Source organism: Aethalodelphis obliquidens, unplaced genomic scaffold (genome assembly GCF_003676395.1).
Source record: "Aethalodelphis obliquidens isolate GAN/ISIS:26980383/991018 unplaced genomic scaffold, ASM367639v1 scaffold40, whole genome shotgun sequence".
In the NCBI taxonomy this organism is placed as follows: Eukaryota; Metazoa; Chordata; class Mammalia; order Artiodactyla; family Delphinidae; genus Aethalodelphis; species Aethalodelphis obliquidens.
Genome location: NW_020837984.1, coordinates 13,964,730 through 13,978,530, shown reverse-complemented (window position 1 = coordinate 13,978,530; position 13,801 = coordinate 13,964,730). Strand labels below are relative to the sequence as shown.

The following is a 13,801-nucleotide window of genomic DNA, read 5'->3' as shown; positions in this document are numbered from 1 at the left end:
CTTGTTTTCTGATTGTTTTGTACTTCTGTTAGTTTCTTCCCTTGTGTTTTGATGACTTTCCTTTTTATTTTAATTTATTTTTATTTTTTAAAATTTTTATTGGAGTATAGTTGATTTACAACATTGTTGATGACTTTTAGTGGTATGCTTCTGTTCCTTTCTCTCTATTTTTTGTGAACCTATTGTAGGTTTTTGATTTGTGGCTATGATGGTGTTCATATATGTTGACCTATAACTATATCTACTTGTTTTAAATGGCAGTCATTTAAGATCAAACACATTCTAAAAGATCTACATTTTTTTACTCCTTTCCCCCATATTTTGTGTTTTTGATCTCATATAAATATGGAACGCTTGATGAATTTGCATGTCATCCTTTCTCAGGGGCCATGCTCATCTTCTCTGTATCATTCAAATTTTAGTATATGGGCTACCAAAGCAATCATCCTTTAACATATTTGTAAAGTTGGTTTAGTGGTGCTGAACTCGGTTAGCTTTTGCTTGTCTGTAAAACTATTTATCTCTCCTTCAGATCTGAATGACAGCCTTGTCATGTAGAGGATTCTTGGTTGTAGGTTTTTCCCTTTCATCTCTTTAAATATATCATGCCACTCCCTTCTGGACTGCAGGGTTTCTGTTGAAAAGTCAGCTGATAGCCTTATGGGAGTTCCCCTGTACATACCTTGTTGCTTTTTCCTTGCTGCTTTTATGATTTTCTCTTTATGTTTAATTTTTGCCATTTTAATTACAATGTGTCTTGGTGTGGATCTCTTTGGATTCATCTTTTTGGGGATATTCTGTGCTTGCTGGATATGAATGTTTCCTTTCCCAGATTAAGGACATTTTCAGCTATCATTTATTGAAATAAGTTATCTGCCCTTTTTTCTCTCTTTTTTCCTTCTGGTACCCCTGTAATGTGACTATTACTATGCTTAATGTTATCCCAGAGGTCTTTTATACTATACTCATGTTTTTAAATTCTTTTTTCTGTTCAGCTTTGGTGATTTCCACTAGTCTGCCTTCCAGTTTGCTAATGTATTCCTCTGTATCAGCTAGTCTACTGTTGATTCCTTCTAGTGTATTTTTATTTCAGTTATTGTATTCTTCAGCTCTGTTTGGTTCTTCTTTATATTTTCTAACTCTTTGTTAAACTTCTCAGTGTGTTCATCCATTTTTCTCCCAAGTTCATTAAACATCTTTATGATTGTTACCTTGAACTCTTTATCAGGTAGATTGTTTATCTACAGTTCACTATGTTCTTCTTTTGGGGTTTTATCTTGTTCCTTAATTTGGAATATATTCATCTCTTCCCTCATTTTGCCTAATTCTCTATTTCTATGTATTAGGTATGTTGGTTATGCTTCCTGATCTTGGAGAAGTGATCTTATTTAACAGATGTCCTATGGGGCCGGGCAGCATACTCCTCTCTGGTCACTAGAGCTATATGCTTTAGGGGTGACCCTGTGTAAGCTGCTGGGCCCTTCTGTTATGATGGGACCCACTACTGCAGTCAGCTGGTAGACGCAGCTGATCCCTGGCATGGTTTGTTGCCAGACCCTGACTCATGCAGGGGCTGCCAAGCTGCTGGTCTGTGGGGCTAAATCTTGGTGTGTCTGGCTGCATGGACAAGGGTATCTGGGGCTTGTGCCTGGCCTGCTTCTGGGCAGGGCTTAGTTCCTATACTACTGGCCTCTTAGCCTGGGGGGTCCTGGGACTGGTGCTGACCAGCTGGTGAGTGGGTAAGCCCTTGGTACCAATGGGCTAGAGGAAGACTCCAAAATGGTGCTTGGCAGCACCAGGGTCATGTGGTAAAATGAGCTCTCAAAAATGACTGCTGCCAGCATCTGTGTCCTCAGAGGGTGTTCCTTTTGGCTCTTGACTCTGGGAGCCTCTCCAAGATCAGTAAGTGAGTCTGACCCAGGCTCCTTTCAAATTACTGACTCTGCTCTGGGTCACAGAGCGTGTGTGATTTTGCATGTGCCCCGTAAAAGCAGAGTCTCTGGCTCTCCCTTAAGCAAGTCCCACTGGCCTTCAAAGCCAGACACTCAGGGAGCTTGTCTTCCTGGTGCAGGACGCTGGGGCTTGGAATCCTCATTCCTTTCGGGAGAAATTCTGCAATTGTAATTATCCTCCCGTTTGTGGGCCATTTACCCAGGGGGGTGGGTCTTGACCATACTGCATCTTTGCTCCCACTGCCAAAGTCACTGTGGCTCCTTCTTTAGATCTTTAGTTGCAGAAAATCTTTTCTGCTAGTGTTCAGGTTATTCTTATTGATAGTTGCTCTGTAAATAGTTGTAATTTTGGTGTGCCCAATGGGAGAAGGTGAACTCAGGGTCTTCCTACTCCACTATCTTGGCAGCAACTCCAAAGTGCTTGAAAGTGTCAGTGATGGGTGGCTGATAGGTCTCCTGTCTTATGACTTCTCTTTCAGAAGAAAATGAAATGGTTCCTGTACTCTTAGTGCCAATTTTTCGTGTACTTTTAAAATTTTTTAATTAATTAATTAATTAATTTTTGGCTGCATTGGGTCTTCGTTGCTGTGCATGGGCTTTCTCTAGTTGTGACGAGTGGGGGCTACTCTTTGTTGCGGTGCGCGGGCTTCTCATTGCAGTGGCTTCTCTTGTTGCAGAGCATAGGCTCTAGGTGTGTGGGCTTCAGTAGTTGTGGCACACAGGCTCAGTAGCTGTGGTTTGCGGGCTCCAGAGCACAGGCTCAGTAGTTGTGGTGCACGGGCTTAGTTGCTCCGTGGCATGTGGGATCTTCCTGGACCAGGGATCGAACCTGTGTCCCCTGCATTGGCAGGTGGATTCTTAACCACTGTGACACCAGGGAAGTCCCTCTTTCTTGTACTTTTAAAATGCTTTGCAAGAATGCAAGCCACTTCACTCCAAAGAAATATGTCTTTTCTGAGTTGCATCCATTTTAATGTTTATAAGAAACTCTCAACTAAATATGCTGGCTAAAAAGTACTGAATGTGCACAATTAATTGAACATCATTTAACAGAGATTTGCTCTGAACTCTCAAGTGACTCAGGCATTTTGTCAGCTGCTGCTGTTGCTTTATAAGTACATTGTGAAATTATATTTAAAACTAAACAAAGGAGATGTTGCACAGTTTTAACTCCAAGAATTAAAACTGTTCCAAGTTAAATAGAGAAGGAAGGATTTATATAACTAAATGATCATTTGAACGTTGAGCAAAAAAGAGAGGAACTAAAGATTATGCTCAGTGGAATTATAAACCTTCTAATTTGTTTAGGTATGATAACTTCAGGATGGAGATGCCATGGTTCAAGCCAACACAATACAATTGTAAACCGAATAACTTCATCTGTTTTGCATATGCCAACTCTATGGCCTAATACAAAATGTTTGATAATTGTAAGTAACATTGACCTTGTTTACAATGTATTAAATGGACAAACTTATATCGATTGTTCTATACCTGAGTGACACTTCAGGGAAACACATATTTATCTGAAGATAGAAAATTGGATTTAGTGATGAATAATTTTGGATCTCCCGCTCCAGTTCACAGTCAGCACTTGATCAATGATCTTATTCCTGTTGGTTTCTTTGTTTATTCAACATAATGCATTGGAGCACTACTCAGCATTCAGAGCTCAATCACTGAAATTTGTTTGGCAAGTCAAACAATATATAAGATTTAAAAATTCTTTATACCGTACAGAAAGTACTACTTCTAGTACTTCCCTGGTTTTATTTGTTACACTTAAATTAAATACAGCTGGAATTTATTTTGGTGGAAGGAGTGAGGTAGGGCTCCAACTTCTCTTTTTCCTTCCAAATTGCAAGCCAGTTTTCTCAAAATGATTTAATGAAGAATGTAATTTAAAAACTTGCATGTGCCCAAAATGCTATTTAAATTGAATATTAATGAAATCTTGGAAAGAAATTGTGGCGTGATTTTCTGTTTTCAGAGGGTTTTATTCCAATTAAGATGAACTCAAGGCTTAATGAGGACTTGTAAAGAAACAGATTCAGGAACTAGTACTCTTTTACCTACAAAAAATGTAAGAGGAGGAGGAGCTGAATGGAAGCCGCTAAGGAGAATAAGGTACAGAAATAACAAAAATATTTTGAAGTCTATATAAATAGAAGGGTATTTGCTGCAGCACTGTCTATGACACTGCCTGGTTTCTTAAGCAGATAGCAAACCTCTAGAGTCCTTGTTCTGTGAGTCAAATCAATCATAGCCACGTTTCTGTTACAGGCAGCTGAACAATCTTGACTGATCCACTGCATTTACTTTTTTTCCTGTGTGCTTCTATATCTCTACTTTTACTTCACTGTTTCATTTAGCATGGGTTACTATTTTTTAATTAAAATTTTTTTTAAAAAATTAAAAAAATGATTTATTTATTTTGGGCTGTGTTGGGTCTTCGTTGCTGCGTGCGGGCTTTCTCTAGTTGCGGTGAGTGGGGGCTACTCTTCATTGAGGCGCGCGGGCTTCTCACTGCAGTCGCTTCTCTTGTTGTGGAGCATGGGCTCTAGGCGTGCAGGCTTCAGTAGTTGTGGCACACAGGTTCAGTAGTTGTGGCTCGTGGGCCCTAGAGCGCAGGCTCCGTAGTTGTGGCGCATGGGCTTAGCTGCTCCACAGCATGTGGGATCTTCCTAGACCAGGGCTCGAACCCATGCCCACTGCATTGGCAGGCGGATTCTTAACCACTGCGCCACCAGGGAAGCCCAGCACGTGTTACTTTTTAAAATCTAAAACTGTTGCTAAAAATAAAGAATACGTTGAATGTTGGACAGCTAAAGAAGAAATGAGAGTAATCAAGACAGTGAAGAGTTTATTGGAAGGCGCAAAATAATTTGAGCAATATAATTTAATCTGCAGAGTGATAGCCATTTTTAAGATCAGGATGTTAAGCACTTGAACAACCTACACTTCATTTTCATAACAAAGACACAACTAGGAAAAGAGTTAATTTTAAGAATTTATTATTTTTTTTAAAAAAGCAACTTCCAGGGTTTGTCATTGTACACATTTAGCCCAGTCTCCTATAGCAGGTACAGCAATAACTGATTTTTATAACATTGACTCAGAGGCACTGAAGATCCATACTGTCTTAGGAATTATCACAGATAGAAGAGAGAATTAGAAGAGTTTAATGTTAAGTGTATTTAAAAAATCATATTCTAATTCTTTTAAATTGCTTATCCAAGTATGCTAATATAGTAGAGTTCAGATAACTAGAAAACACAATTGACTAGAACATCCCATTCCCATCTGGTGTGCATTAATAGGCTTTTTATGGCATATATCTTTATATAGTTTGCAAACTAATTCAACCCACTTTTACACAGCATTAATTGTCTTTTATTGAGTTGGCACTGGGCTGAAATTGTTGCTCATTATCTCATCATTACTTTTTTCTAGTTCTTGGATGGATTTCCCTCATCTGACACAGTGTTTGGACTTTAGTGTATATGAGACTTCCAGATTATCTCTGCCCATTCTAGTGATATTTACAATGAGGTTATCCATGGCCAGATGTCCAAGACTACTAATTAATATGTCCACTAGCTCTGTTCTTGACTTTGGTAAAAGAGAGACCTTGTGTCTTACTGGAGTATGGGCCAAGCTCCAGGACAGAAGCTGTTTGTGAACTGGTCGTCAACAGAGGTAACCACTCAAGGTTCTTATTAATGCTGTGCAAACAAGGATCTCGTCATTTCAGTAACTATTTGTACATTTATAAAAGCAATACAGTCATGGGAAAAACCAACAAGCACAGCTTGGTAGAATAACCTGCCATGAAATATCATTGGCCTTATAATAATTTACTACAACTGTTCCTTTTATTCACACTGGATAGGAAATGCTTCCATCTAACACATGGAATATGAATATATACAACAAAAAGTTGGCTTTTATTAAAAAAAAACTTCAGGAGGACAATAACATGAGGGTTGAAAAAATAATTTTGTGCAGTTTCCTAATCACAATCATATGTCTGCTACCTTTTACAGGGAATGACACAAGTTTGGATAGATTTTATAAACCAGTTAAAGAATTTTCCTGCCTGTAATAGCCTACTATTAAAATATTACCTTGTTCATACAGTATAGAGGTTTCTCCTTCTCCACTGTAATTCTAAATGACTGGGGTTGACATGAAGAGTCCCTTTTAAGGACAAACCCTGCTAATCCTCTTCAAAGTCATCATATATTTGCAGTTCCCTATTTCATCTAAAAGTTCACCAAAACAACATCTTGGAAACTGCACAGGGCTTCTGACTGATGTGCAGTTGGGATCCTGAATGTTGCGTATTCTCACCTGATGCCTGCCATCTTGATGCACAACAATGTCAACATCTTGGCTTGAACTTTCTGATGGCCACAGTGAGCCATGCAGCAGTGGTGTGGGGTGGACTGTTTTGTACCGCCAGCAGTCAAAACAGTGGCCAGGGGCTCAACGCCTCTACGCTGTGAGCCTGGGGAACCCATTCGCCTATGGAATGGTTCTCTGGAGTCCAGCAATGTCACTGCAGGTGGCCAAGACATTCTGTCACCTGCTTTATGGAGGACTATACTCAAGAAGAAACCTAATGTTCTAAAAATAGACAATATGGGCCAGGTTGGGGGCAAGCGAGGGAGGTTGCTTTCATAAGCCCTGTAAAATATCTCTGATTTTAGCTCTAGGAGGAAGCTGGGAGAGTCTCTGGCAGCGGCAGGCTGGGAGAAGGGCAGGTCTGAGGTATGCTTGGGGAAGTGTCAGTTTGGTGTTGGCAATGCAGATTTAGTGCCTGTGGACCCCAACTAGGGCACTCTGCCTAGATCTATTCTCCCCTGACTGTACCTTTAATGCCCAAGGGTTTCCCCATTCCCCCACACAATCCTTGTTTGCTTTTGCTTTCTAAAGTTGAGAGGGCAATTAGGGATCGTTTATGTCTCAATTTTGACTGATTAGTGGTGGCTCTTTGGAGTTATGATTTGAGGATTGTGTAGAAATCACTGGGCTCCATGGAAGATGGTGCTGTGATTGATTAGCAATGTCTGCCATGGCTACAAGCATTGGTGTGTATGGAATGCATGCTAGGTCCTATGTCTCTGTTCTAAGTAAGATGAAAGAATGAGGCTGGCTTGATGGGTTTTTGAAGGATCTTTGGAGACCACAGCCCGAAGCACTAAGTTTGCATTTACTTAATATTCTGCTTCATTCCTGAAAAGATTTAAGGGTTTCGGGAGTGGAATTTTAAGATGTGTGGAAAGTTGGAGGGGGAGGTAATTTTGAACAGGCTGGTGCAGGAGGCCCTAAACAGTGGCCTCTGTTTTCGCCCTTGGGTGATGAAGCCTAATGTTTAGAAAGTGATTATAGAGCTTACTGGTGATAGCAGATTCAGAAAGACTTGGAGGAGTGGAGTGGTTCCCAGGCATGGTGGGAATTTCAGGCAGCTGATAATATTTGTGAGTATGTTGAAAAGCCAAGGAGAAATATATTTGTATCCACAAACACATGTGGTTTTTTTTGGATAAATTCCTTAGTATGTCCGGACTATTGTCTTTCAGCTCTACGTAGAAATCTCTGGTGCACAACTTCACCGAGAAAGAAAAACAAAATCAGTGAAATTGTGTGGTAGGTGCTAGTGATGCCATTTTGGGAAGATCAACTAATGTTTGTCTGTGGAAAATAGGATCAATCACTTCTTCGTATCTCAAGTGATTTAAATTGAAGCCAAATCTTGATTTTTTAACATGAGGCGTTAACAAGTTGCTCTTTGACGATGCCGTTGTCTGTTGGGTTAGGGGCCATGTTGGGCCAAAGCCAGCCACCTCCAGCTGCTGATGGTCTGTGGGTTTTAGAAACTGTCTGATGCTCCCATCAGTACTCGCCTGTCAGTGCACATACCTGATTTCACTTACACAGCAACATGGTAACATACCTTTTCCTTCAGTAAACAACCGCCCTCTTCCTCACTTGGAAACTGGGAGAATTTGGAAGGAAAATAAGGCATATCCTTTTACTCCTCTGCAAATCCCAGAACATGCTTTTGGATACCTGTATGATGTTGAGTTTCTTGCCACAATGGGGACCCCAATCTTTCCCCAAAGATGTAGGCAAAGGGTCTCGACCTTCCTGGGTGGCACATAGAGGTGAGGATTCCTTGGTTCCTAGGCCAAGGGTCCAGGGTCAAGTGATGGAGGTGGAGTGAAAGAGGGAAGGCAGCATTTAGCAACCCAGCAATGTTATTTCTTATCTGACTCTGCATTTCACCCTCAGAGAAACGATTTTCTTATTGATCTCCATGAGACACAGTCCCATTTAGAGCATCTCAGCAGTTTCAGCGTCTCTGGAACCTTCTAGAGGTGATGGCTGGCTGGCTATAATTGTGACTGTAGTTGCCTCATTGTTTGTTTTCAGGCAATTCAAAATTTCGATTTCTTTCCTCTGATCACAATTGTCGGTGTACTGGTGTTACAAACCAATTTTTAAAGTGTGTGAACGTCAGTGGGCTTCATCCCCACTCATTTCCAAAGTGGAAGCCCCCTTTAACTGGAAACACTTGTTCTAACACCACAGAGGCGCCTCCTCCCCAAAGTTTCTGAGAGAACCCAGAGCATGAACTGTGGGTTCTAGACAGAGGGCCTAGGAGGTGGTCGGGACGGGGGTGGTGCCCTGTTGGGAGGGGGAGCCTGAGGGGGAGGGGGGAGGATGGAAGGTGGGGATGGAATTGGAGGGGTGGGGGCACTGGGGGGTGGGGGAGGGCAGTGGGGAGCAGGGGGGGGTGGGGTGTAGATGGGGGCAGGAGGCGGTGAGGTGGTGTGGTAGGCATTGTTGAGGGGGTACTTGGCAGGAGGATTGTTCTTGACTCTGGTGAAGTTGATACAGCGTCCCTGGAAGAGAATCAGAGAGAAGGAAACATGAGCTGATGCTTGCTGGGGCCTTACAACAGGGCGGGTGGCAGTGTGCAGGAGGGGGGCAGCCTGAAAAATACGTGGCAAGCAGACGCCGTGTTTATGTCCGTGCGCTCAGCAGAGCATTACGCCAGAACTCGACAACAAATAAGCTCCTCGTTCCCTTCTTCTGGGCTTACTGTGTTGCAAACTTATTTGTTCAATTTCATTTTTCGCCGAGCCTCTCTCTCTCGACGAGGTGGAAGAGCAGGGGACTGACCTTAACTGGACGCACAGGGTCAAGGTGAGGACAGAGGTCGTTGAATTTAATCTCCTCAACAGCCTTGCCAGGCAGGTATTATTATCAGTCGTCCCATTTCATAGATGAGGACACTGAGGCTCAGAAAGGTTAAATCACAACTAGGAAGAGGTGGGGTTGTTGTCACCAGTAGATACAGCCTCCCGCTCCAAGCCCCTGCCTTCCCCAGAGCTCTGACATGGACAGTTTATCCTGCTTTTGTTTTCCCTGGGGAATCCCTCTTCCAGCTGCTGTCGCACCTGCCCAGGTGCCCTTAGGTTCTTAAGAAATACAACCCGGGGACCTTTGGTTGCAAAGCAGTCATCAACCCTGAATTCAGCTTTTTCCCCACCCTTCCCAGGTACCTGACTAGATAATGCAGAGTAGACACCTGGAACCCCTGCAGAAGCCTCTTCAAAGTCCAGAATACGAAGCCAGCCCTAGGTAGCCCTCTCTCCCCTGGGGCACCTCCTCTTTGCTCTCCAGAATCACAGGCCCGCCAGCCCTGCCCCCCAACAGATACCTCCAGTCTCAACAGGCACTTGGGAGCCTTTCACCCAACACTGGGCTCTGCAAGGGACGGGAGCACAGGGGCTCTCCCTGTCACGATGTTCTCCTTCTGGTGTGTGGACCCCCCTCACCTTTCCCATTTGACCCTCCCCTTCTTGCCTGGGCAGGGTACCGGCCAGCCTTGTGGGGTCCTGGCCTTTTTCTAAACTTCCCACGCCTATCGGGGCATCTTCTTCTCTCTACTGTGTGTCCTGGATGCTGACAGAATCGGGGCCATCCCCTCTGAGGCTGCCCTGTCCCTTTCTCCTCTCCTGTTCATTTTAACCTGATTTTAACCTGATACAAGCATTATACCGGGGCCGAGGAGGGAGTACGGCATTTTTCCTGGCTTCATTCTTCAGGATGGACGCCCATCCTGTGGTGGCCAAACTGGATGGGACGTGTCCAGAGGGGCCACAGTTTCCCTTTCCAGGCCTATTGAGGACGGGCCTGAGGGGGACGAAGAGAGTGAGGCTGTGGACTTTAAGGACCAGTTACCTGAAGGATAAGAGGGAAATACAAGTGTGTGATTTGAGACTTGGCTTGGGGAGCGTCACGGCGGGGGCACGACGAATGTTTGTGGGAGCTGGCGGGGCCCCGAGCAAAGCTTTCCTCACACGTGTACACCCCATCCATCCTTCCGGTCCCGAGTCAAGTCCCTTTTCCTCCACACGTCTTTCCCTGAAGGGTCCTGCTTCCACTCATCCCTCGCTTCCCTCCCTGAGTTTTCTATCTACAGTCTACGCCACACACCGAAGCCTGCATACTATAATTGCTTTATCTGTAAATGCCTTGGCTCCCTGACTAGGTGAGAAACTTCTGGAAGGCAGTGGCCTTGTTTTGTGCTCCGCTGTTGGTTTAGGAATTACAATGCCGTATTTAGGTGTCAGCACCCCATTCTCTCTGAGCTTGCATTTCATGAGATTAAACCATGACCTAACTTTATTAGGTTTCGATTGGGGTCCACTAACTGCAGAAATCAGCTACCATCTTCTCACTGCATTGCCCAGAACTCCCAGGTCACGGTCAAACTTTCACGGGTTAAGTCAATTTTGTGACCCAGTACTGTGAATTCCCGTTTGTCCAAGCAGCCCTCTTTTATAGCTTTATAAATCGAAGCCTCGGTTACACTTTATTTATGATCCTGGATAAAGCTCTTTCTTCCAAGATGTGAATGTCCTAATGATTACCATCTGTGATAAGTTCCTGTAACTGACAATTCAGAGTTGGGATTTACTGTACTACATGTTCTGCCCTTCATTCCTAGATATGCCCAGTCAGACCAAGAGGCCCATTTCCTTTAAAGATGAAAGAAAATTCTGATCCTGGGGAAGGAGCTGCTGGTGCCTGGAGTCAAGTCCCCACGTGGCTTAGATTTCCTTTAGGGCTGGTCATCCCACTGCTCTCTCCCTCCCTTTAGGGATCAGTGATGGTGAGCTGGGCCAAGAGAGCAGGTGAATTATCTCAGAGGCCCGTTTAATTATTTCACACAAATTTTTTTTTTTTTTTTTTTTTGCGGTACGCAGGCCTCTCACCGTTGTGGCCTCTCCTGCTGCGGAGCACAGGCTCCGGACACGCAGGCTCAGCAGCCATGGCTCACGGGCCCAGCCGCTCCGCGGCATGTGGGATCTTCCCCGACTGGGTCACGAGCCCGTGTCCCCTGCATCGGCAGGCGGACTCCCAACCACTGTGCCACCAGGGAAGCCCAACTCTAGTGTTTTTGCTGGAGACAAAATCAGGAGCTGCCAGGCTTCTTCTGTTCATAACCCAGATTAGGATTCCTAAATGTCTTCAGAAAGATTTGAAAGGATCCACGGAACAGAAGACCATCTCTCACATCTGTCAGCTAAAGATGGAGTAAAAGCAGGCAGGGGTTTGGCGGGGGGGCAATGGGAGTGAGATGGAGAAAGATCTTCCTCGGTCAGCCCCTCCCCTGCTGCCATCACAGCCTCTTGGCCACAGCAGCTGAAGGACAGGGGTGAAGGTGGGAGAGAGGCAGAGAGCGCCTCTTCCTATAGTCAGTAGCACCCCAGGGGTGCCCCACGGGCACCTGCTGCAGAGCACAGGCTGTGGTTCATTACAGACCCAGCACATTCGAGCCCAGCATAGCAGCCCAGAGCCAGAGGGGTGGGGGCAAGCTCACAGCCTCTGCCACGCCCCCCTGAGTCATATCCCACTGAGAGATGTAGGCTGGGGATAATACACCACCTGCCACTCCCCGTCAAGATGATTAACTTAACCAGTTTTCTTGAAGGGCTCGGAACAGTGCCTGGCACATTGTGTTTGGTAAGTGAAGTTGAGTCTGGGTGGGGAAACGTGCTCAGACTCCTAGTTCAGTGCCTCCTAGGAGAGCTGCAGGCTAGAACCTCTACCCTTCTCACCTGGCTTCTAGAATAAAACTGGTATACAGGGAAAAAACTGTAGCATTGGACACATGACCAGAGCAGCTCCCAGAGCTGGCTCTCTTCCACACCTTCTTCTGTCCTCCCGTTGCTGCGTCACTCCTGTAACTTATTCTTACAGGACGCACAGTTGACTAGTGACGCATTTATACATACTTACCATCCTGAAAAGAAGATGCAGACACTGCATAAACAAATCCCTGGGGTCAGTTACAGCAAGACGCAATTAGGACTTCAGGGAGGGGTGTGGCTATAAATTAAGTTCTTAAAACCGGGAGCCAAAGGAGCCAACACAAACACTGTTAACACTTAGACCATGTAGCTGGCTTTAAGATCAGTTTACACGACATCATTTTTTGCTTGCGAGAGGATAATTGAAAGGCCAGATGTTCCCAGTGTCACACATGCCAGCAAATCTGCACCAGTGTTTGGTTAAAAGTTTGCTAGGACAAATGGAGCACTTACTTCCTACGCTGGTCTTTGTAACCAGTTGAATTCTTTGCAGTATTGTCTTCGGGTTGCTTGATTCAGATCCAATATTTGGCTTTGACTTCAGTTTACCTCACTGCTCATTTACAAAGTATATATGCCAATTATTTTCACACATTAGCAACAAAATGTCCTGATGAAATTGTAAGAAGAAAATGCAACAGTATCTCTTGCTAAGTGGAGGCTTAGCAGGATGCTAGGTGATGCTCCTCCTGGGCTGAAAAATGCCATTTTGATTCGGTTGAATCTAATGGTGTTGGGAGGATTATTAGAAATGTCCAGGCACATCATCCACTTTATTATCAAAACCCCATGAGCTAAGTATTATTATTTTCATTGTACAGAAAGGAGATTGAGGGCTCAGACCTATTTAAATAACGTGCCCAAGACCACCCAGCTGGGAAACTGTAGAAACGGGGTTAAAACCTAGCTCTTTGCTTGCTTTCGGCTCTCCTCCCCCCTTTTTACCGTATTATCCTGAACACAGGCTAAAAGTGCAGATAATGCCGCGAGGCACTTGTAGACGGTAAGACACAGTGTGGCACTTGGCCACAGTCCATCAGCTCTTAACATAGATCTGATCAAGAGATCAGATCAAGAGATGGAGAGATCTTTCCAGAACGTAATCTGGTCAGTTCACTCCCCAGGTTAACGTCTTTCAATGGCTTCCCAAGGATCCTTAAAATAAAATCCAAATGCCTCCCTCTGATAGCATATGCTATCTGTGATCTGGCCTTGCTTATACTTTTCAATTAAATTCTTGCTCTTTGTTGCGGATGTCCACCCTAGCCCATCCTAAGCTCTCCACAAATATCTGTTTAATGAAGACTAAACTCTGCCACTTGGTAGTCTTCTCGATATAAACCTTGTTTCCCCAATGGCTGGGGCATTATTTCTGAGACACCGTCTGGGTCTTCTCCTTTTGAGGTCTTCATAGCAGCAGGAGGTTCGAGTTTAAGTTGGCACTCAATACTGCTCACACCGTTGAGGGTCTCTGAGGTGGAGCAAGCCTTCGTAGGAAGCTCAGATTTTCCCTGCAGGTTTAGGTTCTCAGAGGATCAAAGGTTCATGAACTCACGGCTGTGTGTTTACATCTCCTCAGTCATCCCCTGATGGTCTCTTTGGACCATTCTCTAGACTCTCAGGGTAGGGGTGGCGAGAATCCTGTGCGCTTCCCCTGATTTCCACACTTGGAGTGTT

The 13,801-nt window shown here is 44.4% G+C and overlaps 1 protein-coding gene and 1 non-coding gene across 2 annotated transcripts in view; both read right to left on the bottom strand.

Moving 5' to 3' along the window:
- Nucleotides 1-339: 339 nt before the first annotated feature.
- LOC113633675 (U6 spliceosomal RNA) lies at nucleotides 340-442 on the bottom strand. Its single transcript, XR_003438299.1, has one exon. It is a non-coding gene; the product is annotated as a U6 spliceosomal RNA (small nuclear RNA).
- Nucleotides 443-4,949: 4,507 nt separating this feature from the next.
- The window catches only part of ANTXR1 (ANTXR cell adhesion molecule 1), a 246,335-nt gene continuing 237,483 nt past the window's right edge, over nucleotides 4,950-13,801 (bottom strand). The window contains exon 18 of the mRNA XM_027131886.1: nucleotides 4,950-8,863. Coding sequence (XP_026987687.1) covers nucleotides 8,603-8,863 — 261 coding nt within the window. The 3' untranslated portion in view covers nucleotides 4,950-8,602. The remainder of the gene's footprint in view (nucleotides 8,864-13,801) is intronic.